At 43.4% G+C, this 27,718-nt stretch overlaps 1 protein-coding gene across 2 annotated transcripts in view; it reads left to right on the top strand.

Annotated features, from left to right (window-relative positions):
- The first annotated feature begins 10,852 nt into the window (after window positions 1–10,852).
- Window positions 10,853–27,718, top strand: part of NETO1 (neuropilin and tolloid like 1) — a 109,280-nt gene continuing 92,414 nt past the window's right edge. For both annotated transcript variants that reach the window (XM_042910587.1, XM_042910586.1), the window contains exons 1-4: window positions 10,853–10,888; window positions 12,893–12,946; window positions 13,180–13,317; window positions 19,613–19,861. In XM_042910587.1, the coding sequence (XP_042766521.1) occupies window positions 10,861–10,888; window positions 12,893–12,946; window positions 13,180–13,317; window positions 19,613–19,861 (469 nt within the window). In that variant the 5' untranslated portion in view covers window positions 10,853–10,860. The remainder of the gene's footprint in view (window positions 10,889–12,892; window positions 12,947–13,179; window positions 13,318–19,612; window positions 19,862–27,718) is intronic.

Raw genomic sequence — 27,718 nt, 5'->3', positions numbered from 1 at the left:
TTGCCTTTGAGGTTTCACTCTGACTTTGTCCATTTCATCTTGGTTTTCAAATTGGTTTGTATGTGGCTGTTCATAATATTCTCTGGCTTCTTTTCCATTTTTATTTTTCTCCTTCTCGTTATTTGCGTTGTTTATATGCCTCTTATTTCCTTTCTTGCTCTTGACCAATCTTATCAGAGACTTATCTGTTGAATATGGTTTTTCAAAGAACTAGAATTTGGATTTAATAATCATCCTGACTCTTTTGGTCTATTTCACTGATTTCTAGCATTTTCTTTGTTATTTCTGTCTTTTCTTCCTTTGAGCATACAGTGTTTTATATCTAGGCTTTTTTTGTTTTTGTTTTGGTATTAGAAACCCCATTTTCTTCTAAACCTTGCTGTATAGCAACCCACAGATTTAGAGATTTGTTTCTACCCTGGTCATGAAGTTCTAGATTTTGATCTTTCCCTCATAATTTCATCTTTAATCTTAGAGCCAGGCATTAAATGGAAATATTTTTTATTGTCGTTGGTATTATTGTTTTGGTTTCCAGACATGTGACATGAAACTATACTTTGGATATTAGTTTCTATGTTATTGTATTCTGTCAGTAGGTCTGTATGCTTATTCGTTCAATTTACCAGTTTTGTTTTTTTGCATAGGATGTATTTATTTTTAATAAACATGTAATAGAAGTTTAAAATGTGTTTATTTTTAAGGGCACCCAGGTGGCTCAGTCGGTGAAGCATCTGACTCTTGATTATGGCTCAGGTCATGTTCTCACAGGTTGACAGGTTGTTGAGATTGGGTCCCACATCGGGCTCTGTGTCGACAGTGTGGAGAGCCTGCTTGGGATTCTCTCTCCCTCTCTCTCTGCCCTGCACCCTGCTTGTGCTCTCTCTCTCTCAAAATAATTCAAAAAACTTTTAATAAGTAAATAAATAAATAGTATTTATTTTTGTTGAATTAAAACTTCTGCTCATATCAAATACATTGACCTTATATTCATATGTTCTCAATCTTTGCTAACTTTAGATATATTTAATCAGTTTCTACGAGGATTGTGGTAAGGATTTTCCAGTGCAATTATTATTTAATATAATTGTCTCACCGTTTTTTCATTTATCCTTTTTTAAGAAAATGTTAATCTGAGGCTATATTTTAGCTGCATATATGTTCAGGAACATTGTATCAGTTTGCCATACTCTTTCTCCTGCAAATACATAATAACATTTTTTCCTTCCAGATGTTTATTTTGCTTTGATTCTATCTGCTGAAAATTAAAATTGTCATCCAGTGTACATATTTGACTGGGATGCCTTTTGCTAATCATTTATTCTATGTCTATAAACTATGTGAAATATTTCCCTTACAGATACGTTGCTGATGGATTTTATTTTAGTTGATAAAATTTGATATCGAATCAGAAACACTCCTTTCACTGATATGTTTAACCCTATAGGTTTATAGTAAATTAAATTATAATCTAAATAATTATTGTAAATCTATTATAATTATAGTGTTCTTTTGCTTTCTTGCTTTATTTATTTAGTTATTTATCTGTTTTCACTTACATCTTCCATTGGATGGGTTGAATACTTCTTCACCGACGTGAACATTTTTGGGTTGAATACTTCTTAACTGACATGAACCTTTTATATTTTTTACTCATACAGTGATTACCTCTAATTTATTTATTTAGAGTTAGGGTCATGTTCCCTACCAATGGCTTGTGATATTCAATATCTCTATTTTTTATCCAAACCAGACAGGAAACTCAGAATACACTTAAACTCTCTGTTCTTCCCATCTTCCCCCATACACAATATATGTCAATCGCTCATTTAGAGAACAATAAATTTTCCTAAGACTTTCCTCACCTTTACTTCCATACTGCAATATATCCTCCTGAAGTCATTATTCTTCTTGCTATAGCACATCCTTTATGTGTTCTTCAAAACTGAGTATGCTAAAAATATCTTTCTTTTCCCTCTTGAATTAAAGCAACAGTTTAAATGCAGAGAGCTTCCTTTAAACCTGACCGCACAGCTCTATTGACTTTCTGTACCCAGTGTTACTTTTCAAAAGAACGCTATGAATATAACCCCACTTCTCTGAAGTGATCTATATTTGTTTCTGTTGAGCTGTGTTTTTGTTTTCTTTTTCTTTCCTGTATAATCTTTGAGAATCTTCTCTTATATTTGGTTTTATTAAATGTTATTATTGGAATTCAAGTTGTTTATTTTTTTCTCCAGAAAAACGCTGTTCAGTACTTAGATGCGTTCTTGGTTTGAGGTCTGACAGCACTCTTTAATTATGTTATTATTAACTTCAAACACTTCTCATATTTTGTCATTTTTTAACCCTTCTTTCACTCTGAGATGTATGCATAACCTTACATATCTCTCCTCCATACCTATTAACATTTTCTTGATGCCTTCCAGGAAAGTACTTCAACTTTGATCGTATCAATATATTCATTATTTTTTTTTAACGTTTCAACAGTGATCACTGTTATACCCAGTATTTCCAAAGTCTTCTCCTTCTGTGTCAGTTATCTACTGCCATAAAACAAAGCAGTTCAGAGCCTAGTGGCTTAAAATAATAATCAATTTATTAACACATGGTTTCATGGTTAGCAGTTTATACTGGGCTCAGCTGAGTGGTTTTTCAGCTGGTCTTATCTGAAGTCATTCATTCAACTGGTGGATCAACCAGTGTCGGATCGTCTAAGATGATCTCGCGCAGATGTCCTCGAGACGGCTCTGGCAGTTGGCTGGGGGTTTGGTGTTCTAGCAGCCTTCACTGGGATGGCTCATCCATGTTCCGGGTGGTATCATTCTTCACGAGGCTGTCAGTGTTCTCCAATGGTGATGAAAGACTTCTCACTGACAGAAAGTTGAGCCCGAATTTGTAAGCACTTGCTTAGTCTCTGTTCATAACATGTTTGCCAATGTCTCATTAGCTAAAGTAAGTCACCAGATTAGATTGGTGGAGAAATGAACTCCAACATCTTTATGGGGGGAGGATCACCATCATATTTTAAAGGACTGTGCGGAGAGGGAGGAAGGAATTATGGTAGCCATGTATGAGAATGCTCTACTGCACCTTTGTAACTTCTTAAAGTTTTCAATAACCTTCCCTTACGGTGAGCACCTTTTCTTACACTGGTATAAGTATTATATCTTGTCTTTCTTTCAGAGTGCTTACACAAAGTCATTTGTTATTTTCTTGGGGGTAGCAGCTGTCTTGATATGATACTTATTAAAGAAAAAGCAAACACCCAAGTCCTAGTTGGTTCTTCTCCACCTGAGTTTAGGGGATGGGAGTTTGGAGTATGTCTCAGGACAGGAAAGCCCTAATGTTTTCACCTTGATTTCCCGATCTCTTGCTCAGTGCTTTATATGTAAATCGATCTAATTACGAAGCAACTCTGTATGTTACCCTTCCTGACTCATAGGTGAGGGAAATAGGCTAAGAGAGTTTAAATAATTTGGATGCATCTACTAATCGACAGATCTGGCATTGTAGAAAGAAGTTCCTGACTCCAATCTTCTTAACTGGCACATGTCACATTTAAACACTAAAAATCTTCTTCAGGCATTGCCATTTCTTCTAACAGAAGAAACTTCTGATATTATTTAGCGTGGTCGTCCGTCAGGTGTATCCACCTGCTTTCTCTTTTTGGTCCATGTGTGTGTCTGTATGAATGAATATTACTCATTTGTTCCAGTAGGACTTGAAAACAGCTCCATCAATGATCTCTGCCATCGCCACTTTTTACCTTCTGCGTGCCAAGGCTTTTGATTTCCCTATTGGTGTTTTCTACAATGCACCTGCTGTTTATATTAATTGCTCTTTGAATTCTTTTTTTTTTTTTTTTTTTTTTTTCTTCAAGAGTAGCCTTCACGGACACAGGCTCAGCAGTGGTGGCTCTGGGGGCATGCCTACTCCGGCTGGAGTGAGTAAGTGGGACAATGGTAGAAAACACGAGGGCCTTCCTTTGAGCTCAGGTGAAACAATTCAAATTGAACAGCGAGGTTAGTTTTTGCTTTTGTTTTTCCCTGTGAGCAAGAAGATCTGGGATTCCAACAGCTACCACCTTACAGATAAAGCAACGCTGTGGAAACCACTGCACTTCCTTTGGCCTCATTTTCTGCATTTTCATTTCATTTTATTTTATTTAAAATAAATAATAAAATTATTTTGAGAGAGAGAGAGAGTGCAAGTGGGGGAGAGGGGTAGAGAGAGAACCCCACACAGGCTCCCTGCTCAGTGTGGAGTCCTACTTGGGGTTCCATCCCAAAACGCTGGCTGAAATCATGAGTCCATCACTCGGCTGACTGAGTCACCCAGGCACCCCCATTTTTATTTATTTTTCTTTTTTAAATTTTGTTTAATGTTTATTTATTTTTGAGACAGAGGGAGACAGAGCGCGAGTAGGGGAGGGGCAGAGAGAGAGGGAGACACAGAATCCGAAGCAGGCCCCGGGCTCTGAGCTGTCAGCACAGAGCCCGACACGGGGCTCGAACCCACAAACCATGAGATCATGACCTGAGCCAAGTCAGTTGCTTAACTGACTGAGCCACCCAGGCGCCCCCAAATTAAAATAATTTTAACTGAGTCCTCTTTGATGCTAACTCAGTTATTACTCAATTATTACTCAGATATTACTCAGTTCTCATACTCTGACCTTGTGGGAATGTCTGGTTCCTGTAATGCCAAACATGTCACCCACCTTATGGTATGTAAGTGAAACCTAAAATCAAACATCTGTTTAATAAAATATTCAAATTTGTATCCTATGCATATAGGACAATCCTTACTGGTCAGTGCTTTCCCTTCCCTGTCTGTTCCTTTGCCAAAGGCCGGCGCTGGGCAAACCACGGATATAGGCCGCTCTCAGCGCCCCTCGGAATGTTTCTACTTTATATCATTTCCAACCAGCTCTCCTTTCCTTCGCCTCCGTGAGAAGGTATCCTTCTAGAAGAACTGTGGCTGTGGCGAAGGCATGCATTGCGCACAGCCAGTCATAACTACAAGAAAGCCTTGATTTCCACGAGAGATATATTGAAAAATTAGCTATGTATGTCGATTAGAAAACTATTTTTGAAGATTTTTATTTCAAATGATACATTTACTAAAAAGCGTCGACTGCATTTCCCCTTGGTGTTTTTAAACGATCATAGCCATCACTGCTTGGCAAAAATGCGGTTGCAGTATCACTCCTTTCTCAAAAATTTTTTTTGCAACTCAGTCTGCCCTAAAACTGGGGGAAAGAGCTATTTCACATTTTTGTTCTTGAAAATGTGTGAGATGTTTCCTTATACATGTTGAGTATAAAAGCGGCTGGACAGTCAAGGAAAGAAGGTTACATGACTTTGCTATTATATATATCTTAAAAAACCCAGTATTTTTCATTCAGCATTTATTTCCACGCACAGAAGCTTGTTTCACTCTTCAGAATTATTTCATGAGTCAGACATAAGTCCTGTCCTAGCCTAACATTCAGGGTTATTTTCAACAAGCAAATGTTGGTTTTTATTATCTTCTAAAAATCACCTAATAACACTGACTAAATCATCATCATAATATGACATGCCCTAAATAAACAAAGGAAATAAACAAAGGTGATGCTATTGAGTTATATAATTAAGAATACAAAAATGGTATGGCCACATAAGCAATCGTCCCCTATCCTTCTCATTTAGTAACTTTAAGTGAAACTTTGTATTCCTTAATGGAGGTTTTTTCATAAAATATAGACATTTTCTCCAGCTTCATTTACATCATAGGGCTAAATTCCTTTTTCCACTACAGGTGGTTTTCTCCCCAGACTAACAGTGAGCGTACTCTGCGCATAACTCAGGACGATGGCGATGTATCTTTCTATCTCAGGATGCATCTTTATAAAAGTTCTTTTGGTTTGTGCCGATCTACAGAACCCTAGCTACTAATTAGGCTGCTGATTGTTTACAAAATCTTGATGTTATTTTTATAAGCCACTGTCAACTAACATTAATCAGGAGGAAAAGAGAGTTTTTCTAAATTTTAGCATAGACTGGTGGATCGTGGAGTTATTTCTATTCGCCTCACATTTCCCCCAACAGAGATAATAACACATTGTTCCCGGAGCACACCCGGAGCACGACTATCATTTAAAATGAAACAACGTAGACAATGACCACGCGTCTGTAAGTACTGATGAAAATTGGTTGAATAATGAAGTGCTCTGATAATTCTCACCCACAAGAGGCTAATATTCGTGAGATACCTGACAATACAACGTATTCATGCTTCTGAGAAGACCAACTTTTATTTCTCGTGTCATAAGATATCCTGTCTGGTCTAAATATAAGGTTTTAATGATTTTAACTCTCTTCTTTATTATGAAGATTTTCTACTCCTGACATATTTACAGGCTGTTGAAGGGAAATACGGCTTCCCATGTTGGTTCAAACAAGTTTCACGTTGGAGAATGGCAGATAACTTTTAAAGATATTTCAATATTTGGCAGCAAATTATTTATTAATACAAGTTTTGATAAACTAATGCTATGATGTGTAGATTGTTGATCTGATAAAATGGAAAAAACAGCTTTACGTAACTACGTAAATAAATTTAAATAACTTCTTTAAAATAAAATTACGTAATGCAGAGTGGGTCAGAAGCGCTATTTTATTCCAGTTATTTTTGTAACCTCACCTGTTACAGCCAGAGAAAACCAACCTTAAGGATGCTAACGCTGCAGAGGAATTAATGGAAGAGTCCTGGAGCATCTGCAGTTTTATAATTTGCTATACAGAACCACGAGCATGCGCACAGAATCAGAGAAAGTGCCCCCCTCCAATTCTTTTAAGGGTTCTGGGGATCTTTCCTAACCATTCATTGTGATCAGGTGCAAGGGCAAGGAAGCCAATGTCACCTTAACTGGGTTCAAAAAGTATGAATTCTACCTTATGTTCTATACGTGGCCTCTATTTGGATGCTAACTTAGAAGGACTGTGGCAAGCACCCTCTTCCGGGCCAGCCCGTTTAACTTTACGAAATCGATCAGTTTATAACCACTCCCTTTCAAAATGCTCATGTCTTGAAATCTGACCATATGTGTGCACATGACCTTCCTTGGAGAAGCTGAACTTTCCCCATCTGTTGGTGTTTCTCAGAAAGAAAAGCCTGGTGGGTCTCCATTAGGGAAGGAACATTACTTGGCAAGTGGTGGGTCTCAAAAGTGAGAAGGCGATTTGCCAAGAGAGCAGAATGTGGTGGGTAGTTAAAAGTCTTTCTGTGTGTCTCTGTAGGAAAATGAAGAGAACTTTCAAGGAAAAGTTGCAGCCACAGCCCGGGAGGATCAGGGCCATGGTGCAAAGGCCACATCATCATCTGTTTCAGTCTCTGGGTGAGTGAACAGAGGACCTGGTCCAGGACATGCCCTCAGCACTGAGGCCACAGAAAAGGGACCTCACAGCCCCAGACACTTCCCCAGAGAGGACTGTAGCTCATAAATCAAAGAGGCAAAGAGGCCCTTATTTCTGAGAACTTGACTTCAAACACAGACATATTGGCCACTAGGTTGTGCAGAGGAATGAGACAATGTATAAAAAGTCTGGATCTCCAGCACCCCGCCTCGATTTTTCTTTTTTTGTTTTTTTCTTCTTCTGGGATTTCCTTCCTGAATTTCCTGCAAGAACCAGTTGTCTAGCAAAATTTCGGTGGCCACTTCCTTGGCCCAGTAACAAAATCTGGGTCCTGGGAAACCGGTCCCGGGCACAGAGGATGAAACATGTTAGACATACTTGAGTGGATGGATTTTAGCAAAGACCAAGGTTCTGTTCTCTTATCTTCAACAGGCAACTGAGAATACAGTAGTTTCCCTGTAGGTATTTTTTTTTTTTTAACGTTGTTACTGTTTTATGGAATTGTTTTATCACTCTCCTAAAGAAAGCATGTCTTCTGGATGCGAAACAGAATTGCCATCCCCTCTGAAAAGTGTCAACATTCCCCTCTCAACGTGCAGCGTTGACCATTTTTCAAGCACCCTCCCCCACCACCGGGCCCCTGAACCTTTGTCATTTTATTCACAAACCTACTAGTCGCTCGAACCGGCTGCTGGTCGCCCGCTGGTCGCTTGTGCTGCTTTGCAGTTGGGACGTTTCTTCCTCAACTCCACTCCCATCCACTCCCCAACCCCCGCGCTGCCACAATATCACTCCTGGGCCCCGTGACTCCCGCGGGGCCTTCTTCCTGCTTGGCCTCTAGACCCTTTACAGGTACGCACGTGGCCGCCTCCACCCCGGGTTGGTGGGGGGCGCTCCTCCTGGCTCCCCGTCCCTCTGCTCACTCCTTGCCCTTTGCTCCAGCTCCCAGCCCGCCCAGTGGAGTTGGGTCTCCGCGCAGTCTCTGTCTGTCTGTCTGACACTCCAGGTCTCCGTTCCCGCCTGCCCCAGCTGCCCACCGTTCACTGCATGGATGGAAACGCACTGACGCACACGCACACACACCTTTTACCCACTTTTACCCTCGTCGGGGACTTGCAGCCGCCTGCAATCCAGAGACCCGAAGCTCGGTGCAAGGTGTCTCGGAGGTGGCGTCCGGGCTCGGGGAGCCCCCTCCCCCCGGACTCGGGGGTCGCCTCACCGTCCCCCCCCCCACCCCCCCGGCACCTCCCCTCGCGGCCGCGGCGCCGGAGGCAGGCGGGCCGGGCGCGGGCACCGCCGCCGGCACGCACGCCCCCACGTGGGCGGCCCCGGGCCGCAGCAGCAGCAGCAGCAGCAGCAGCAGCAGCAGCAGGTGCCGCGAGGTGGAGGCCGGGCCGGGAGCCCCGCGGCGGCCGCAGCCCGGCGCCCTCGCTCTCCCGCCCCTCTCGTCTCTCCTCGGCCTTCTGAGCCGGTCCCAGCCCTCGCGGCTCCGCGCCTCTCCCCCTTAGTCCTTCCTACCCCGTCTACCCACCGCCGCCGTCCCCAGCCGGAGCCCCCAGGACGCACGCGGAGGAGAGCGGGGGCCGGGGCGCCGCGGCCCGGGGGCCGGGACGGCGGCCGGGGCTGGGGGTGGGGGTGGCGGCCGGCCCCGGGGTAGCCGCGAGGTCCGGCCGGCGGCCGTGGTGGCGCGGACAGTCCGCAGCGGCCGGGGAGGGCGGGACGCGGCCGGCGGGGACGGGGAGGTGCCGCGGCGGCCGGGGAGGGACTCCCCCCGTCTCTCGCGCGCCCCGGCCCTCCGCGGGGCCGCCCGCCGTTTGCTGTTCCTTCTCGTGCGTTTATTCGCATTTTCCAAGCTGGGGCTTTCCCGGAGCTGTTTCCCCAGCAACTCTGTCCCCCCCCCACCCCCCCACCCCCCGAGTTTAACGCGCCGCGCGCGCGCGCGCATCTGTGCCCGTAGCGGTAGGGTAGGAGGTGTTCTGCGTCTGCCTGGGGGGATTTAAATATCTTGGGGAAGAGGAAGGTGTCTTCGCGGAAGCCGTTCGGTGCGGGCGACCTCCGCATCAGGCCGGGCGATTAACCGCGAAACTTTTAGGGCTGCCTTTGCCTCCGGCGCGCCCCTGCCCGCTCTCCCCGCCTGTGAGCGAGCGCAGCGCGTGGCAAAAGCCTTCCCCCCCGACCCCTGATCAGAGAGGGAACCCGCTTGCTCTGGGCAGATGCAGTGTAAGGGGTGGCAGACACCCCGGCTGCGATTTCCAACCCCTGAAAAGTGGTAACCGGACCCCAAAGGGAATTTTCCCGCGGTGGCCCCTCCCCCTGGCTCGCCTTGGATGGGGCCTCGGGATCCAGCTCGGGATTTGCCTGCTCCCTCCGGGGCCCCTCGGCCGGGGCTGGCGGAGTGACGGCTCCCAGCCCGGTCCTCCTCCCTCTCCCCTCCCCCCCCCCCCCCCCCCCCCCCCCCCAGGATCCGAGCGGGTGTGATGTCCTTGCAGCCGCCGCCGCCTCCCCATTCCGCCGCGCACCAGCCCCGGGGGCGCCGGCCGCGCGGTGCTGCCCAGTCCTGCCCCGGCGCCGGGCTTCCCAGAGGGTCGCGCAGCCCACGGCTATGACTCAGGCGCCCACTTGGTAACTCTGCCATCTTCCTGCTCCTTTCCCCCTCCCTCCCTTCCCCGCCCCCTCGGCCACCCCCCCCCCCCGCTTCCCTCCGCCACCCTCACGCCCTCCTCCCAGACGCCCACCCACCCGCTCAGCTCTCCGCAAGATCGCAGAGGTGGCGCGGAGCCCGGCGAGCCGATGACGGACCCCTTCCTCCTGTCTTCAATGCCTCAGCGGAAGATCCCCAAGGGCTGGAGAGAGGAGGGCTGCCGCTGGACATCCTCCCGGAGAGGTTGCTCCGACCTGCTGCTCGGGGTGTATGAAACCGGGGACTGAGCGAGCCCCAGCCGCCGCCGCCGCCGCCCGCCCCGTCGCTGCCGTCGGACTGGACTGGCCCCCGCCTCGCCGCGCCCGCCGCCCGGCCCCGGCCCCGGCCCCGGTCCCGGCCCGGGCGCCCCGGGGCTCGCCCCGCGCCCGCCGCCGCCCGCGCGCCGACTGCCCGCGCGTCCTCCTGACAGCTGCGGCGGCGGCGATGATGCAAAGGAGGAGGGTGCTGGCGCCGGCGGTGCTGATGGTGGCGACCGGCGCCCGGGTGTGATGCGAGCGTCATGGTGGGGATGCTGGCTTCGCGGCGGTGAGACAGCGAGCGAGCGCGAGCGCGAGCCAGGGGCGGAGGACGCCGGAATTCGGATCTGGCTGCTGTGTGGGCTCGGATCTCTCTCCCCTCCCCTCTCCCCCCCCCCACTCCGTTCGGTTCTCGGTTGGCACACTGAAAATCCCCCGACTCCGTCCTCTCCCGACCACTGGAAGTCTTCCCGTCTCTAAATGGAATTAGTGGAGATCGGAGCCTCTGGTGTAAGGAACAGACATGATCTATGGACGCAGTTTGTTTCACAGTGAGTACCTTTCCCGCCGCCGCGCGGGGCCACTCGCCGTCCCTCCTCCCGCCCTCCTCCTCCCTCGTGGCCGAACGCGCAGGGAGAAGCCTCGCCGCCGCACTCCAGCCGGACCCCGCAGTCCCCGCCAGTCCGGGCACCTGTAAACTTTCTGGCTTGCGGCACGGCCGGCCGGGGCGTGGGGGCGGCGCGCGGCCGGCGGTCGCTGGGTGTCAGACTCTGCGGAGGAAAAGCAGCCTTTGGGTCTGCGGGGACGTCCCGGGGGCGGAGGCGAGCACGTGCGGGCGCGGCCGGGAGCGGGCCCGGGTGCGGGCGCAGGTGGAAGGGGGCGGCGCGCGGGGCTGCCAGCCGGGGGGATGCAGGGAATCGCCCTCTTCCCGGGGCTTCTGGAGCTCCGCGGGCCCACGTTTCCACTCCAGGAGGTAGTGCGCGGTGCACCTGAACGCGGCGCTTGCGGGGAGGGCGAGTGCCAGCCTCAACTCCCGTGGCCCCCAAGACCTCTCGGGGTGCCTTCTCGGGGTAGCGCGTGCAGTGGAGGGGAAAATGGCCTCGGAAGGCACGGAGCAAACGGCGATAGAAGAAAAACGTGCGGTGGGAATTTGTTATTAACAAGCAAGGATTCCGGTGCGAATCCTGTGCCACGCAGTTAGAAGCCCGGCTTTGTGGACGCGTTAGGCATGGTACTTGCTCCAACGTGTGATTCCACCACAACAGGAAAAGCAAAGTAGAGACACAGGGCGCGTACAGCCTGATATTGGTGGCTGTGCACCTGCGTGTCTGCGTGTGCATAGAATCATGGCAAGTTAAAATAAGAGGATCTATGTATATATATATATTTTTCTGTTTAAACAGACAACTAATGTTTCACTCTAAAAGATGACCAGGCAGAAGCACAAAGTAATAAAATTGATGTACTTTCTCAAATACTAATAAAAAGGCCTACTGCTTTTCCTGGAATAATCTTAAAACGTAAATTTATAAGCCCCTGCCGGCGTGCTTCGGTTTAGGAAATCGCTGTCAATGATACTCTCCCTTCCCCCAATTCATCTTTAAGTGGAGATGCGATTATACACCTAATGGAACTTAGAGATTTTAGGCAACTGGGCAGAAAATAAATGACAACGATGAAGTGGAAGAGGAAAAAGCAGACCTTGTGAGGACCAGATTGTTTGATGACTTTTCTAGCTTCCGGTTTTACAAAAATATTGAGCCAGTCAAGATGTGCCAGTAAAACAGAAGTTCAGGTTTCAAATGGTCCTTTGCAGATTGACTCTTGTTGCAGTAAATAAAACCGAAAAAGAGGCTCAATAAAATGCTTCTAGAAGTCACCTTTCTCAAAGTAAGAATCTGTTTCTGGGTAATACCAAATATGAAGTCAACGTGAAGGTTAGAAGGAATTAATTTCTTCGCTTAGAAAATGCTGAGGACAGGGGTTGCTGGATGGGACAGTACCTTTTCATAAGAAACGTGTTTATCCTGCTGCCCAGTGCCTCCAATTCTCATCCATCGGTTTTCCCCTGTGCCCCTCCCCCACCTGCCATAAGATTCGCCTGAGTATTTATTTTCTAAAATACAACAACACTGGCAGTGCGTTCTGGTCCCTCTTGGTCCTCCTTGTTTGCCTTTTCAGACTTTCCCCTGGCTTACGCTCTTCCTTCAGAGACGCTAGCAAAGCCATTCTTGAAGGGCAGTTTGGACACAATGCGGGTCCCGAAATCCTACTGTAATGTGGCATTAGTAGATGACAGCATCCCCTCCGAAGTCTTGAGGAGCACATTTGCAGCTCAGGTCCCATCCAGTCTTAACTTGCATCAGTTCTGGGCACTAACTGTCCTGACTTGTACATTTGTAACCAGTTGGGGCATGTTCTGAGTTAGCTTGGAACAGTGAGCAGTAATAAACTTAATATGCTTTGATATTATTTGAGCTTTCTGGGGTTATCGAATATGATCATCTCAGTGTATACTAATATGATCTCTTTCTCGTTTTTCTTTTCTGTTTCAGTTGTAGCAAGTTTAATCATCTTCCATTTGTCTGGGGCGACCAAGAAAGGAACAGGTGTGTTTTTGGGGGTAAACGCAGTGGAGGACCTCTAATTACTTATGTTTCGCTATTTTTCTCATATTCTTAATATTCCAGAATATCTGAACATTTTATAGTGTGTCTAATTGATTGATTTTGACTAAGACAACATTTCAAAATTAATTTACTAATGGATACTATAAGAATGTCCTCTCTATTTTTAGTCTTATAGAAAATTGGATGGTGCCTCTTGTTTTCATTTTTTACAGAGAAGCAAACCACCTCAGAAACTCAGAAGTCAGTGCAGTGTGGGACTTGGACAAAACATGCAGAGGGAGGTATTTTTACCTCTCCCAACTACCCCAGCAAGTACCCCCCTGACCGAGAGTGCATCTACATCATAGAAGGTAAGGGGCAAAGAATCAGGGCTGGGGAGAGCTCTGAGCCAGACCTGGCCATTACTATGCTTTGGGCGGACAGAATGCCCCAAGACATCACAAAGATTGGTTTTCGAGACCATGCACATAAATATCTCTTCAAGAATCAAGAAACTGTAAAATGTGGAATCAAGCTAATTATTGAAATTATTAGTAATGGGTTAAGATAAGTAGAGTCTGGCGAATAAAAGCAAATCAATAACAGTTAATTTTGCAGTTGGTTTAATTGATCCACAATTCTAAATTAGTGGAATGGAGGCACAGGTTGGCATAATATTGCCTAACGTACAATGGTTTTGAAACTAGTATTTCATTGGCCAACAGTTAGTAGAATAACCTGTACAGTTGTTAGTGTTTCGTTAATAAAATACAAAAATACATATTTATGTCAAAAATAAATCTATAATCATGGTCCCAAACAATCTGAATGATAGTTGCCTTAATTTGTGCTAACAAGTGACATTATCATACTTGAATGCCAAAGTCAGGATTCCGAATTATGATGCTTCTTCTCATCATTCTCTTTCCTGACTCAAAAGATAAATAGTGCTGAAAAAGAGATTCATTTCTCTTCGAACATTTCCAATTTCCATTACCCTTGTAGACACCACTCGATTAAGTACAGCTTTCTAAAATAAATGATCATTTCATCTCGTGATGAAGATTTCAACATCACAAGTGTGAATACCTAATAGCCCCAAACCTGCAACCCTTCCCGCCCACACAGGCACAGACAGATTGGTCTACCTTAATGAAAAAGACAGTATATGTTCAATATCTGCTTCTAAATGAGGGGCATGTTCATTTGGTAGATGTTTCAGAGAAGAGGCTTTCTGTTTAACCGCTTTCAAGAACTTCTATCTAGAGGGGCACCTGGGTGGCTCAGTCGGTTAAGCTCAGTTAAGCTCGGTTAAGCTTCGGCTCAGGTCATGAGTTCGAGCCCCGTGTCGGGCTCTGTGCTGACAGCTCAGAGCCTGGAGCCTGTTTCAGATTCTGTGTCTCCCTCTCTCTGACCCTCCTCCGTTCATGCTCTGTCTCTCTCTGTCTCAAAAATAAATAAACGTTAAAAAAATTAAAAAAAAGAACTTCTATCTAGAAATGATTCTTTTATCTTTTTGTAACTTTTAAGCTAAGGATATTGCCCTTCTCCTTTTTGTGCGTGAGGTTGAACTTTTAGCAAAGATACACTGCACTCCACGAAGAAGGAAAGAGACTCAGCTCTGATCATAAAGGCTAAAACTGAGAAATGTGGGCTCTGGCAGTTTTATTCCTCAGATGATTGATAGAAAAGGAAACTGAAATATGGAAATTCTGGGTTAGACTTAGTTGTTCCCTTTATCAAGTTAGTATTACCTATCTATTATGTGTATATGTGCATGTATGCATAGGTATGTATATAAAATTTTCAAAGACCTTATCATAGGGTAAAACATTTAATCCTAGGGAGTAAGTATTTTTTTTTTTTTTTTGGTCCTCATTTTATAGACAAGGAAACAGGCACAGAGGGGTTAAATGTCTTGGTTAAATTCACCTAATTCGTGTTTTGAAGAATCAGTATTTTAAAACTTCGAATTGTTAAAAAGAATAAAATCAATGACTTCTCTCATTTAAAGGATTAATTCAGAGGGAAAGTTTTGCGTATTAATTGTGCTTTCATGCCTATTAAAAAACATTGCTCGCATTTCAATCTCATGCGCATAGTCACATTCATTCTTAGTTATGTCAAGGACAAAACTTACAGTTGGGAAGTGGATAGAAGCTCCCGTGGCTATTGGTTATATTTCTACACCCTTTTTGAAGTACTCTATCCTAGCCATGGTTTTCCGTCCATGCATTTATTTAACAGATATTTTTTGAACAACTACTAAGAAGTAGCCACTCTTCTAGGCACAGTGTAGAGAGCCTTTAACAAAACAACCACGGTTCTTGCCTGTGGAACTTATAATATGGTCTGGGGACCATGCCCCTTCCAGTCAAAAATCTGAAGGCACCCCCCCCCCCCCAAACTAGCAGTGTTTGTTCGGAATAGGAGAAAGAAGACGAGGCTACAAGGGGGAGCAGGTGTTTTCACTCAGTTTTGTAAAACTTCCAGGAGAGAATTCTCTGTACAGAATGGCAGGTGCAGATGTGCTGAGATGTGGTGTGATTGGGACCCACAGGGAGAATCGCGTGGGCTTCTGCGTAGGGTGAGCGGAGCGGCAGTGAAGAGGGGCTCAGGAGGCAGAGGGTCTCAGAGAAGGAGAACTTGGCACTCCATTGGCTCTACCCATGGACGTCTGAACGTTACATTCTAGACAGTGGGATGTCACTGAAATAAATTACGTAGAGAACGAACCCGCCCTTTGGGGGAAGTAACTGAAGGAAAAGAAGCAAGCAGGAACTATTGTGAAAGCCCACGTAAGCCACAGGAAAAGCCTGACCCGCACAAGTGACGTTGGCTGTGGCACCAAAGGAAGAGATGAGAGGTATTTAGGAAACTGAGTTGTGAGTGGCTGGAGGTAGGGATGGGAGATAGGAAATCCCAGGACGATTCCAAAGTGTTTGGCTTGGAGACATATAGAGGGAGGTAAAGGATACGGGTGGAGAAGGAGTGTTTAAAGGAAAATTAATGGGCTCCATTTTGGTGTTTATGGAGATGCCTCATAAAGACATTGGGTATGTGAGTTTTCAGCTCACTGGAGAGCTCTTTGCCGAAAATAGATACTTAGAGGTCATAAATATAGACTGTGGTTGAGGCTCTTAGTATGAATGAAATGATCCAGAGAGAGCATTTGGAGCACTGGTTTTTTTTTTTTCTTTTTTAAATCTTTCAGAAAATACCGATGCCCGGGTCTGCCCCCAAGAACTCTGGCTCAGTTGGTCTTTGCTGGAGCCGCAGGTAGCATTACGTTGCGATAGCTCTCCATTGGGATGCCAGTGGCCCCAGAGCACTGGTCTGGAAAGAGCAGAAAGAAGATAAGGGAATAGTCTTCTGAAAAACAGCGTGTGGGGGATGGGAGAGTAAAGGAAAGGATGACAGGGAGGCGGTGAAGGACAAGCCAGGGAGATGGACCGGAGACGAGGCGAAAGAGGCCTCAGTACCTAGTGCAGGTGACATTTCAGGAAGAAGGGAGAAGCCGAGGTGCCAGTTGTGACGGCCAGCAAACCTGAGGTAAAAGCGAACACATGTATTGCATGAGGCCCCTGAGACGCTGTTAGGGAGACACTTGAGGAGGTGTGCACTCGGTGCCCTAGCAGGCGTGGGGGCCGGCTCCCAGCGGACGGAGGTGTGGGTGTGGGTGGTGTTGATGGACCCAAGGTGGAAAGGCAGTTACTTTCTTCGTCTCTCCGTCTTCTTGCAGCGGGGGCAGACTGTCATACTTAATTCTGAAAGGAAGAGCCTGTTCTGTAGGAAAAGGTGCCTTGAAAGTACAAGAGAGGGCTAAAGGATTGGCTAAGTTTCTGGAGGTAAGGTGAGGTTCTGGTAAACACAGGTGGCGTCCCAGTCACAGAGAGGAAGACTCCTCGCATGGATCTCAGGTTGTCCTAGAATTCCCTCCAATCAGAGGCCATATTCTGTACCTATGTTCAGGTGAAAGCGTCCAGAGTTTTCAACGCGCCCAATGACACGGTAAGACTTCTCGAAAAGGAACTTCCGATTTACATACCAGATGACTTGCAGACGATGTTACAGAGAAAGACAGCCGTGAATTGAGAGATTTGAAGGGAAACAACATGTAAGTGTAGGGAGTTGGACTTAGCTTCCAATGGCTTACGTGCACCATAAGCCGTTGTCTTGAGCTACAACCACGTGCTGTTTGTTTGTTTGTTTGTTTATAAGTAGGCTCCACGCCTCGTGTGGAGCCCAATGCAGGGCTTGAACTCAGGACCCTGAGTTCAAGACATGAGCTGATATCAAGAGTCGGACGCTTAACTGACTGAACCACTCAGGAGCCCCTATGACATCCTTCTTTTTAAAACGTTATTTTACTGCCTTCTAAAATTCAGTTAGTGGGATTTCGTGTATGAGCGCGTGTGGTTGACGTCTGCACGATGGACCAAAGGAAAGTGAACTGTCCGCGTGTAGTCCTGCCTAGGGAAAGCCATAACGCTGGTATGTGTCCCGATGGAACATTGAGAGGTTTGTTCATCCACGTTGGAGGGAACTTCAGTGACGATGAAAATGAAGGAAATGTAAGTGAATTCGTGTTCGATGACCATGCATTTCTTAATAGCGAAAAATAGATGGATATTTGTTGATCAACAGATTTTTATTAAGTAAGTTAGCACAGGGCTGCTCTCTTTGCTTTAAGGTTCCCTAGCCGTACATTATTCACATCAGAAAGAAATATCCTATATTCTGAAATCGTTTATTTCCTTCGGAAACTTATATTGCCTTGCCAAAGAGGAAATGAACCAGCAGGCACATTCTATAAGATGGTAATAGGTATAAATGTTATACTGAATGCTAATACATATATGGGTCCAGTGTCTTAAGCCTTTGCCTTTTTGTGATTGAACTAATAACCTTGAAGGGAAAAAAACATAGTTTTCCAAGTGATGTCTTAGGATATTTTCCAATTCATAGATTTAAAAAAACATCACTGGAACTTCATCAAATCTGTCATTAGGTAGTAACTACATTTGTTGCCCTTTGTGAATATATGTTACTGGTAGATAAAATCATCCCTGGTTTTGCCGGTAAGAGCAGTAAATGTCTCTTTTCAATGTCCAAAGACTCATAAACATTTTTAGAGATTAAAAATAATCCCCAAAAGAGTCTTATAACACGCATTGACCTTTAACCAAATGAGCTTCAGTTTTATCCTCGGGGATCATCAGGGTTATATTTTATTCTGTAAGTCTCTAATTTCCAAGTCATCGTGTATCTCAGTTCTCTATCAATTTTTGACATCCATGCACACAAGGCTTTAATTTTAAAGCCATCAAGGGTGATATTCAATACATATTTAAGAACTGGTGTGGTGGGGACAGCAGTCGTTTGGAATCATTACCGACCACATGGGGATCAGGCCTTCCTTGTGCCAGGTCTTAACTTTGAAGTTTCTGGAGGGCGTTGGTCCCCGAAGAGGGCCACATGGCAGGGAAACACTCAAAGGACTCGAGGCAACAGCTGTTTACTAACTAGGATAAATATGTGCGGATATTTCGACAACTGTTATGGCCATTCTGGGGTATCCTGGCTGAATATCAATCTGGAGTGCCAGGATTTTGAGCTGTTTTGGACATGACAAGGGAGGAATGGAAGGGTGCTAGCAAATGCATTCATGTAGAGGTTTATAGAGCCACTGGCCCTCTGAGGCTCTTCCTAAGAGAGCTATCAAAACGGTTATGGAGATAAGCTCGTTTACTCTTCTGCCCCAAAGAGGTATTTTTTTCTTTTTTCTTTTTTTTTTTGAGAAATCCTCAATGATAAGTACTGTGCTGAGTGCTGAAATACGAAGGTGAATAGATTTTTGTCTTTCGTGAGTATATTTAGAGAGATGGTTCTTTAAAGCAAGAGTTTCCTACACAAACAGGAGTTGGCGAAATTGGAGACCGATACTCCAGAAAGTGGCAAAATACTTGAAAGTCTGAAAGAGCATGAGGCCTTCGAAAACACCTGTGCCTCAAGCGGCCTCAGCTTGGGCTGTGTCTGGAGGGGAAGATCCTGGAGGAGTGAAGTGTAGGACCCGTAAAGGTCCTGCATGTCAAGTGCATTGATCTTTTTCCTGTAGCTGATAGAGAGTTGCTGAATAAGTTTAAACCTGCGGGTGCCGTGGTAAGGTTTGTGCTGTAGAAAAACTACTCTTAATATCTTCGTATGTGCGCTTGGGTGCAATCGATACATCTCACGGGGACTTTTCGAATGTTTGGATAACTCTGTGCTGAACGATTCTTAAGTGGTTTCTGACCTCAAAACTGGATACTTCGGCAAATACGGGAAAAGGGACAGAAAGAGGTCTTTCTGTTTACTAAGCCCGATGGTAGTGGTCTTTCACAAAAGCACGGTGATCATCGGGTCTGTGTTAGATATCTAAATGGTCATTTTGTGTCTGAATAATGTTTTGTGCAACATCATCAATTTTAAGGAGCATCCCTGAGACATTCTTACGGGAACGTTTTCCCTTAGAAGGCTAAGTGTGACAGACTTGCTTTGTGCTCCCATGATGTCAGACTCAGAGTTTGATAGAAGATCTACAGATAAAATTGGAAGTCGCGTCACAGAAATCAAACTAAAGACTTAAAAAACGGCCTCCTAGACATACTCTTTCCTTTTTTTCAGCTGCCCCAAGACAGTGCATTGAACTTTACTTTGATGAAAAGTACTCTATTGAGCCGTCTTGGGAGTGCAAATTTGATCATATTGAAGTTCGAGATGGACCTTTCGGATTTTCTCCAATAATTGGACGTTTTTGTGGACAACAAAACCCACCTGTAATAAAATCCAGTGGAAGATTTCTATGGATTAAATTTTTCGCTGATGGAGAGCTGGAATCTATGGGGTTTTCAGCTCGATACAATTTCACACCTGGTAAGTAAGGGTTTGTTTGTTTGTTTGTTTGTTTGTTTTTTCATACAATTATTTTTCTCTTCCTTAGTTTTCTGTCCTCATAGTATAAGAACATTTGTAAGACGGCTTCATAGGTTTTCAAAGAATTTTCTAGTTCTATTCAACATCACACCTACCGTGCTTTCTCTTTTCATTTTGTAATGAAATGAAATTTCCTGAACGGAAAATAAATTTTCCTTAAAATTTAGCCTCCACTAGAGGTGAAGTGTAGTGACTCAGGGGTCTGTATGATCATCAGGAGCACAGTTAATTAAATGGACTTCCATTATGCTGAAATGTGTAATTTGAGAGGTGACTTGTAATAAAGAAACTAATTACAGTATACATTGAATCCCTATAAACTTGAAAAGACAATTGTAGTGTAAAATGTATCCATCTAAATGATCTTTGGAGAGCTTGAATAAAAAATTCTTTTGTTCTGAAAATTATAATTTTTAAGGCAAATGGATCTTAGCATAAAGCAGTCTAATCCCTTTTTAGAAATGCAAATTCCTAACAGTTGTGATGAAAGCCAGAGGCCCTTAGCAGCCAAATATTCATTTGCTGCAGACATTATCCGTCATTATATAATTATTCATCCTGGGTCCATTTTCCTTTTCACCTGCTAATATTAAAAAAAAAAAAAAAAAAAAGGGTCTATGATGTTGACTGGCTCACTTGATGATGAGTTGTCATTTATTACAATAAAAATTGGTTATCACCTTTTTAAATTGCAGCGTCAGGCTGAAGCGATTTGACATTTGATGAAGTACAGTCCTTTTTTTTTTTAATGGAAAGATGACTCAAACTTACCTGAAGCGCATTATTTCTATATGATTACATATATTTTTAGTTTGTGTGGGTTGCTTTACTGAGGCGGTAACAGGCATAGGTGACATTGGAAGATGCGTAAAATTTGTTGGGGTTTCTATTCTATGTTACACAGGTAACATAAGAGCAGGGTTCTGCTGCTCAGGTGAAGCGCTACAATTTTAAAAATAATTAATATGAGATTAACGATGACTGTCGTTATGATATTATGGTTTATGTCGAATAGGTCATGTATTGACAGCGTTGTACGTATCAACCTCAAGCATTAGGAATGTTTTTATAGTATCACTAAGAGATATTGTGGTTTTAATTGTGCTTTGTTGATACTGGATCCTTCACAGGAAGCAGGAGTATTTCACCCTGGCGATCAGACTAGCTTGATGTGCTCCAAAAAGTTGCAGACGCTGAGATTACTTTAACTAGTGCTTGAGTTGTGAATGGAAATACATTTTTTTTTTCTTAACGGATGATTTTGGGCACAGCCAGGACTTAAAGATAGGTCTAGGTTTTTGTACGTTATATTTTCATCCTGGGATTGGAGATCAGGGGGATAGTGTCTAGGACTTAAGACTCAGGTTGTAGAAAGTTGTCGGGTCCACTTTATCAGTGTTAAGCGAGGCTATCCACATTTCTAGCTCTGGCGGAGATCACATAAATGGTGGAGCCCAGTCTGCTTTTCCAAGGGTTTTGAAAAGCCACTGTGTTCCCTGAGCAATGTTCTTTGTGCCTTGTTTCTTTAGAGCCCCTTTTACTTTATCTGTATACAAAAGGGGATTTCACTGCCATGAAGGACTGGATCAGAAAGGAACGAAAGGAGATGGTTCCGTGAAATTGAGGATGAGTTACGGATGGACTGAGGCTTCTGTTTCCACTCAGATAAAGGAGAGTAAACTAAGTGCAGGGGGAGGCGCACACTTGGCATATGAAGGAACAGTGGGACCATAAAAGGGAGACTTGTAAAACTTCCATGACTGCAGACTCTGACGTTCCGTGGCCCAAGGCCATTGCCTGAGTGGCACAGTAATCTGCTACTCATTCCATAAAGAGCCAGTATTGAGGAAGCCAATTAGTTAATGAAAGAGGAAGGGGGCAGGGATTAGTAATCATTTAGACAGCGTTTAGGGAATAGGGGGTCAGGCAGGCTTCGGTTTAATTTGGGTTAATTTGGACTGGGGACGATGCTTTAAGTGGTGATTTGGCGAAACTAAAGCCATAGAGTTCCTGAAGTCAGCGTCATGACTTAAAGTCGAAAGCCTTGCCGCAATCACCAAGGCATCCAAATGGACCAATTGGAGGGGAGAGCCCCGCCCACCAGGTCACTTGCAGAGCTGGACCCCAGCACAGCTGTGAGGAACACTGGTTTGGGGCCATCGGGCCTCAGCCCTGGCTTTCTTATTTCTGGCCTGCTGTAAACTGTGGACATGATCCTTAATGTTCGGTGCCTCAAAATTTCAGTTGATAAAATAGGGACAATACTGACCACCTGTTTTTTGGATTGTTTGAACACTGGCCGCCTGCCAACCCATGCATCCTTGTGGATTTTTCACTTCAAATACGAGATCTCAACTATCAGTAGCTATTGTTTTTATTAATTTGATCATGTGTTGTTTAAGAACAAAGTAGGGATTGGCATCGTTTATTGGGAGAACAAGTATCCCTGAATTTTTCATTTACAACTGCTCCTTCTCTGCTTTGGGGAGTGAATGTGCGAAAGTAGTACCTGTAAGATGTTACTTTTCCTTGTTAGCTTGTTTATGTGGGTCTAGGCCTCCTTGTGGGGGTTATAGTTATGCCTGATGGCAAGTCATCAAAATCGTCAAAGAAGAAATAGCAGTGGGAAGGCCAGGTGGTCTTTATTATTGTTATGAATTTACTAGGATCTGGAATCTCAGTCTTAATTTATAGTCTCAGAAACATGAAGTCAACACACTGAGAATGTACTCACATTTAGGAATTAATCATATCAACCAAGCTAAAAAGGCTGAATATACATATGTCTGTGTACACGTTGATACATGGTACACACACACACACACGTACACATGTGTAAAAATATATGCCTTTTTAATAAGAATGCTTCAAATCACACAGCCCAGTTTTTCTTGTAAGCAAACATAGACACATACACAGAAACAGATAGAAATGTTTCTATTTCTTAATATCTGAGTCTCTGACTTTTCTTCCTATACGGCTTTAAAAAAAACAGCCTTTTAGTTTGGGACTCTTATGTTCCTAGTAGCTCTGCTTCTGGACTGGTGGTGGATGGGAGCTGGCTACCTAGAGGTCATGTGTGGATATGCAGTGTAGGAGGGCAGAGCCAGGGACGATGCCATGGAAACACTCTTAAAGGGGTATTTCCGGGGCACCCGGGTGGCTCAGTCGGTTGAGCATCAGACTCATGATCTTGGCTCAGGTCATGATCCCAGGGTCTTCAGATCGAGCCCCGCGTTGGGCTCAGTGCTGATTGAACAGAGCCTGCTTGGGATTCTCTCCCTCTCTCTCTCTTTTGCTCTCTCTCTCTCCATCTGTCCCTCTCTCTCTTTCACACTCTGTCTTTCCTTTAAAAAAAGGGTGGGGGGGGTTATTTCCTATATCTTGTGACACATTGAACTAGTCCTCACTTTTTATTTCATGGATTATGGCTACTTTTGGATACTGTGTCAGTGCCCAGGCCACAGGGCACTGATGAATCACCTAGGGAGTAGTCGAGCACACATAGGGTTGTGAGGGTGGGCAACATGACACAGGAGTCGGCTGAGTCTGGTCCTGGGATCTGCAGAAACCAGGGACAAGGGTGAGGCCTGGAGAAGGACAAAGGGGCCTCACTGATACTCTCCCACTTCTGAGAAGAGGGATGAGTTCAGAATCCCTGAAAATGTTAAAAGCCACATGATGGGAAGTTTGGTAGCCCACAGATAATTTAGTGAGAAAACATAGAAAAGTGCTCATAGTAATAAAATGATATCGTTTTCTCATCTTATAGGACATTTTTTTTTAATCTTAAAGATTTAAATCAAATGTCCTGCAGAAAAATGAATAATGATTAGCCTAGGTGGGGGGTGGGGAAGAACGAGGAAGAATTGAACGGGCCGAGATGGAGATACAGTGAAAATTTATTAGCACTATTATTAACACTTTCATTTTTGAAAAAGAGGCTGTATTTTTTGGTACTACTTAGACAAATACAAGTACTCAAGCTAAAAAAAAAAAGAGACAATACTGTAGTTGGTAATTTTTAAATGAGTTTTCAGAGCAGAGGAATACCCTTTCTGTGTAATCCACATTTTTTTAAAACTCAAACTGAGAATGCTTTCCGCATAGAAAATAATTCTCCCTTACAGTACAGCCAGCTGCCTACATGCTTCAGTGTTCTTTACCCCTGGAAAATATAAACAAAGGAGAAACCTGTAACATCTGCTCTGTGCCCAGCCCAGTAGCATTAGGAGGGACTTTATTCAATCTTAAGGAAGAAAAACATGCAGGATGCTATCTCTTGGGGAAAGTAATCCTTCCAATCTCTATTTAGGAACAACTATCTTTTGTGAGCTTTGAACTTTCCTTTCTAGTGGAGACATTTTCTGCTAATCACAGGCATATAATGCAATGTTTGTGAAATCTTCCTCTTTTGCCGATCTTTTTTTCTGAGCTGGTTATATGAAACACACCCTCTACATGCCCTATGAGAGAGGTGCAGTAGTCAGGTGCTGCCATGGAAGGGAGTGGTGTTGTTAAATATATTGCAATTATTATGATACTTTGTACTTAAACAGAAGCTTTCATCTGAGAGCTCAGAGTGTTTGAGGAACATTCTGCCCAATTCCTAGCTTCTTCTTAGACTCCAGGCCGATTGACATCAAAGGCAATGGAAAGGACGCAGTGCAGTGCAGTGATTTAAACTGAGTGTTCTAAGATTTCTACGCATGTTAAACGAAATATATTATTAGGTAAAATATTGTCATGGACTCGATGTTATTTTATTATCCAGTGTGGTGCTTTTCTTCTTATTTGAAATGTGAATGCATGTGTGAGTATTAGCCATATTGACAGCTCCTAAATTTTCTTCTCTATGTAATCAGAGTTCTGATACATGGTTTGGTAAGAAAGAAAAAAAAAGTAAGTGCTTACATCTATTTATCTATATCATTTTCTCAACGACTGAATTTTAATTTTGCAGTAAGAGCTGAAAGAATAAAAGGCTGAAGTTGAAAGAAGGGCTTGATTTGATTAATACAAGATTGAATGAGTTTAGATCAGATAGCATTGTGTGGTCTTTCTATTATATTTACACTGTAGACCCGAAATAGTCTAAATTCAGCACAGCAAAGGCTGTCAGACAGAAAAGTTATGAAACAGAGTCACAGTTCCTCTTTTATTTTACTGAGGTACCATTACCATGTAACATTGTGTTAATTTCAGATGTACAACATAATGATTTGATATTTGTATACACTGGGAAATGATGATGATAAGACTAGTTTCCCTGTCACCATATACAGTTATATAATATGCAATACATTATTATTGACTACTGTCCCCGTGGTATACATTACATCCCTATGACTCATTTATTTTATGACTGGAAGTTCATACCTCTTGATCCCCTTCTCAAATGTCACCCCCCCAAATCCCCTCCCCATCCGCCCCCCCACCCCCGGCAACCATTAATTTGTCCTTTGCTTCTGTGAGTTGGGTTTTATTTTATTGTGTTTTTTTTTGAATCCACACATAAGTGAAATCATACAGTATTTGTCTTTCTGTGTCTGATTTACTTCACGTAGGATAATGCCCTTAAGGTCCATTCATGTTATCACAAAAGGCAAGATCTCATTCTTTTTATGGCTGAGTAGTATTCCACTGTGTGTGTGTGTGTGTGTGTGTGTGTGTGTGTGTGTATTTGAATTCATCTTCTTTATTACATACATAATTTTATAATATTATATATACACGTATACACACACACATATATACAATCTTCTTTATCCATTCATTCACTGATGGACACTTAGGTTGTTTCCATTTCTTGCCTATTATAATCAGTGCTGCAAGGAACATAGAGGTGTATATGTTTTCAAATTAGTGTTTTTGTTTTCTTTAAATAAATACCCCGAGGTGCAATAGCTAGATCGTATGGTAGTTCTATTTTTAGTTTTTTGAGGAACCTTCATACTGTTTGGCACAGTGGCTGAACCAATTTACATTCCTGTCAACAACAACTGTTTTTATTTCTTATCTTTTGGATAATAGCAAGTCTTGGAGATGTGAGATGCTATCCCATGGTGGTTTTGATTTGCATTTCCCTGATAATTAGTGACGTTGGACATCTTTTTATGTTGGCCATTTGTATGTCTTCTTTGGAAAAATGTCTATTCAGATCTCCTCTGCCCATGTAAAAAAAAACAGATTATTTGTTTTTTGTTATTGAGTTGTATGATCTCTTTATATATTTTGTATATTAACCCTTTATCAGATACATGATTTGAAAATAGCTTCTCCTAACCCATAGCTTGCTTTTTTATGTTGTTGATGGTTACTTTACTGTGCAGAAGGTTTTTAGTTTGATATAATTCCATTTGTTTATTTTTGCCTTTGTTGCCATTGCAAGGTTTTTAGTTTGATATAATTCCATTTGTTTATTTTTGCCTTTGTTGCCATTGCCTTTGGAGTCAGAGCCAAAAAAAAAAAAAATCACCAAAGATTATGTCAAGGGTTTTACTACCTATGTTTTATTCTAGAAGGTTGTATGATTTCTGGGCATATATTTGAGTCTGTAATCCATTTTGAACTACTTTTTGTGTATGGTGTAAGAGAAGGGTCCAGTTGCTTTCTTGTGTGTGGCTGTCACATTTTCCCAGCACCATTTATTGAAGGGACTGTCCTTTCCCCATTGTATATTCTTGCCTCTGTCATAAGTTAATTGACTGTATATGTGTGAGTTTATTTCTGGGCTCTCTGTTCTGTTTCTTGATCTGTGTGTCTGTTTCTATGCCGACGCTATGTTGTTTTGATTACCATAGCTTTGTAATGCAGTTTGAAATTAAGGACTGTGATGCCTTCAGCTTTGTTTTTATTTCTCAAGATTTCTTTGGCTATTTGGGACCTTTGTGGTTCATAGGAATTTTAGGATTATGTGTTCTCTTTCTCTGAAAAACGCCAGTGGGATTTTGATAAGGAGTTCATTGAATGGATAGGTTACTTCGGCTGATATGGATATTTTAACAATATAAGTTATTCCGATCCATAAGCACAGAATATCTTTCCATTTATTTGTGTCTTCAGTTTGTTTCATCAATGTCTTGTAGTTTTCAGTGTATCGGGCTTTCACCTCCTTGGATAAATTAATTCCTAGCTATTTTTTTGAAGCAATTATGAAGGTTTTTTTTTCTTAATTTATCTTTCTGACAGTGTGTTGTTGGTGTATAAAATGCAACAGATTTTGTTATTAAGTTTGCATGCTGTGACTTTACTATGCTCATTAATTAGTTCTAACGGTTTTTTGGTGGAGTTTTCAGCACTTTCCGTGTATACAATTATGTTGCCTTCCAGTAGTGACAGTTTCGTTTCTTCCTTTCCAATTCGGATGCCTTTTATTTCTTTTTTTGCTCCAGATAAGACTTCCAACACAATGTTGAATAAAAATGGAAAGAGTGGGCCTTCTTGTCCTGTTCCCAATCTTACAGGAAAGGCTTTTGGCTTTTAACCATCGAGTATGATGTTAGCCGTGGGTTTGTCATATAGAGCTTTTAGTATGTTGATGTACATTCCCTCTTTACTTGCTTTGTTAAGAGATTTTATCATAAGTGGATGTTGCATTTTGTCATGTGCTTCTTCTGCATCTTTTTGAGATGATCATATAATTTTTATGCTTTATTTTGTTAATGTGGTGAATTATATGGATTGGTTTGTGGACATCGAACCATCCTTACAACTCTGGGATAAATCTCGCTTGGGCATGTTATATACTGATCATTTTTACTTAATTCAGTTTGCTAATATTTTGTTGAGGATTTT

The sequence above is a fragment of the Panthera leo genome, chromosome D3 (assembly GCF_018350215.1).
Source record: "Panthera leo isolate Ple1 chromosome D3, P.leo_Ple1_pat1.1, whole genome shotgun sequence".
NCBI lineage: Eukaryota > Metazoa > Chordata > Mammalia > Carnivora > Felidae > Panthera > Panthera leo.
Note: the sequence above shows the minus strand (reverse complement) of the source record. Positions and strands in the feature narration are given on the sequence as shown.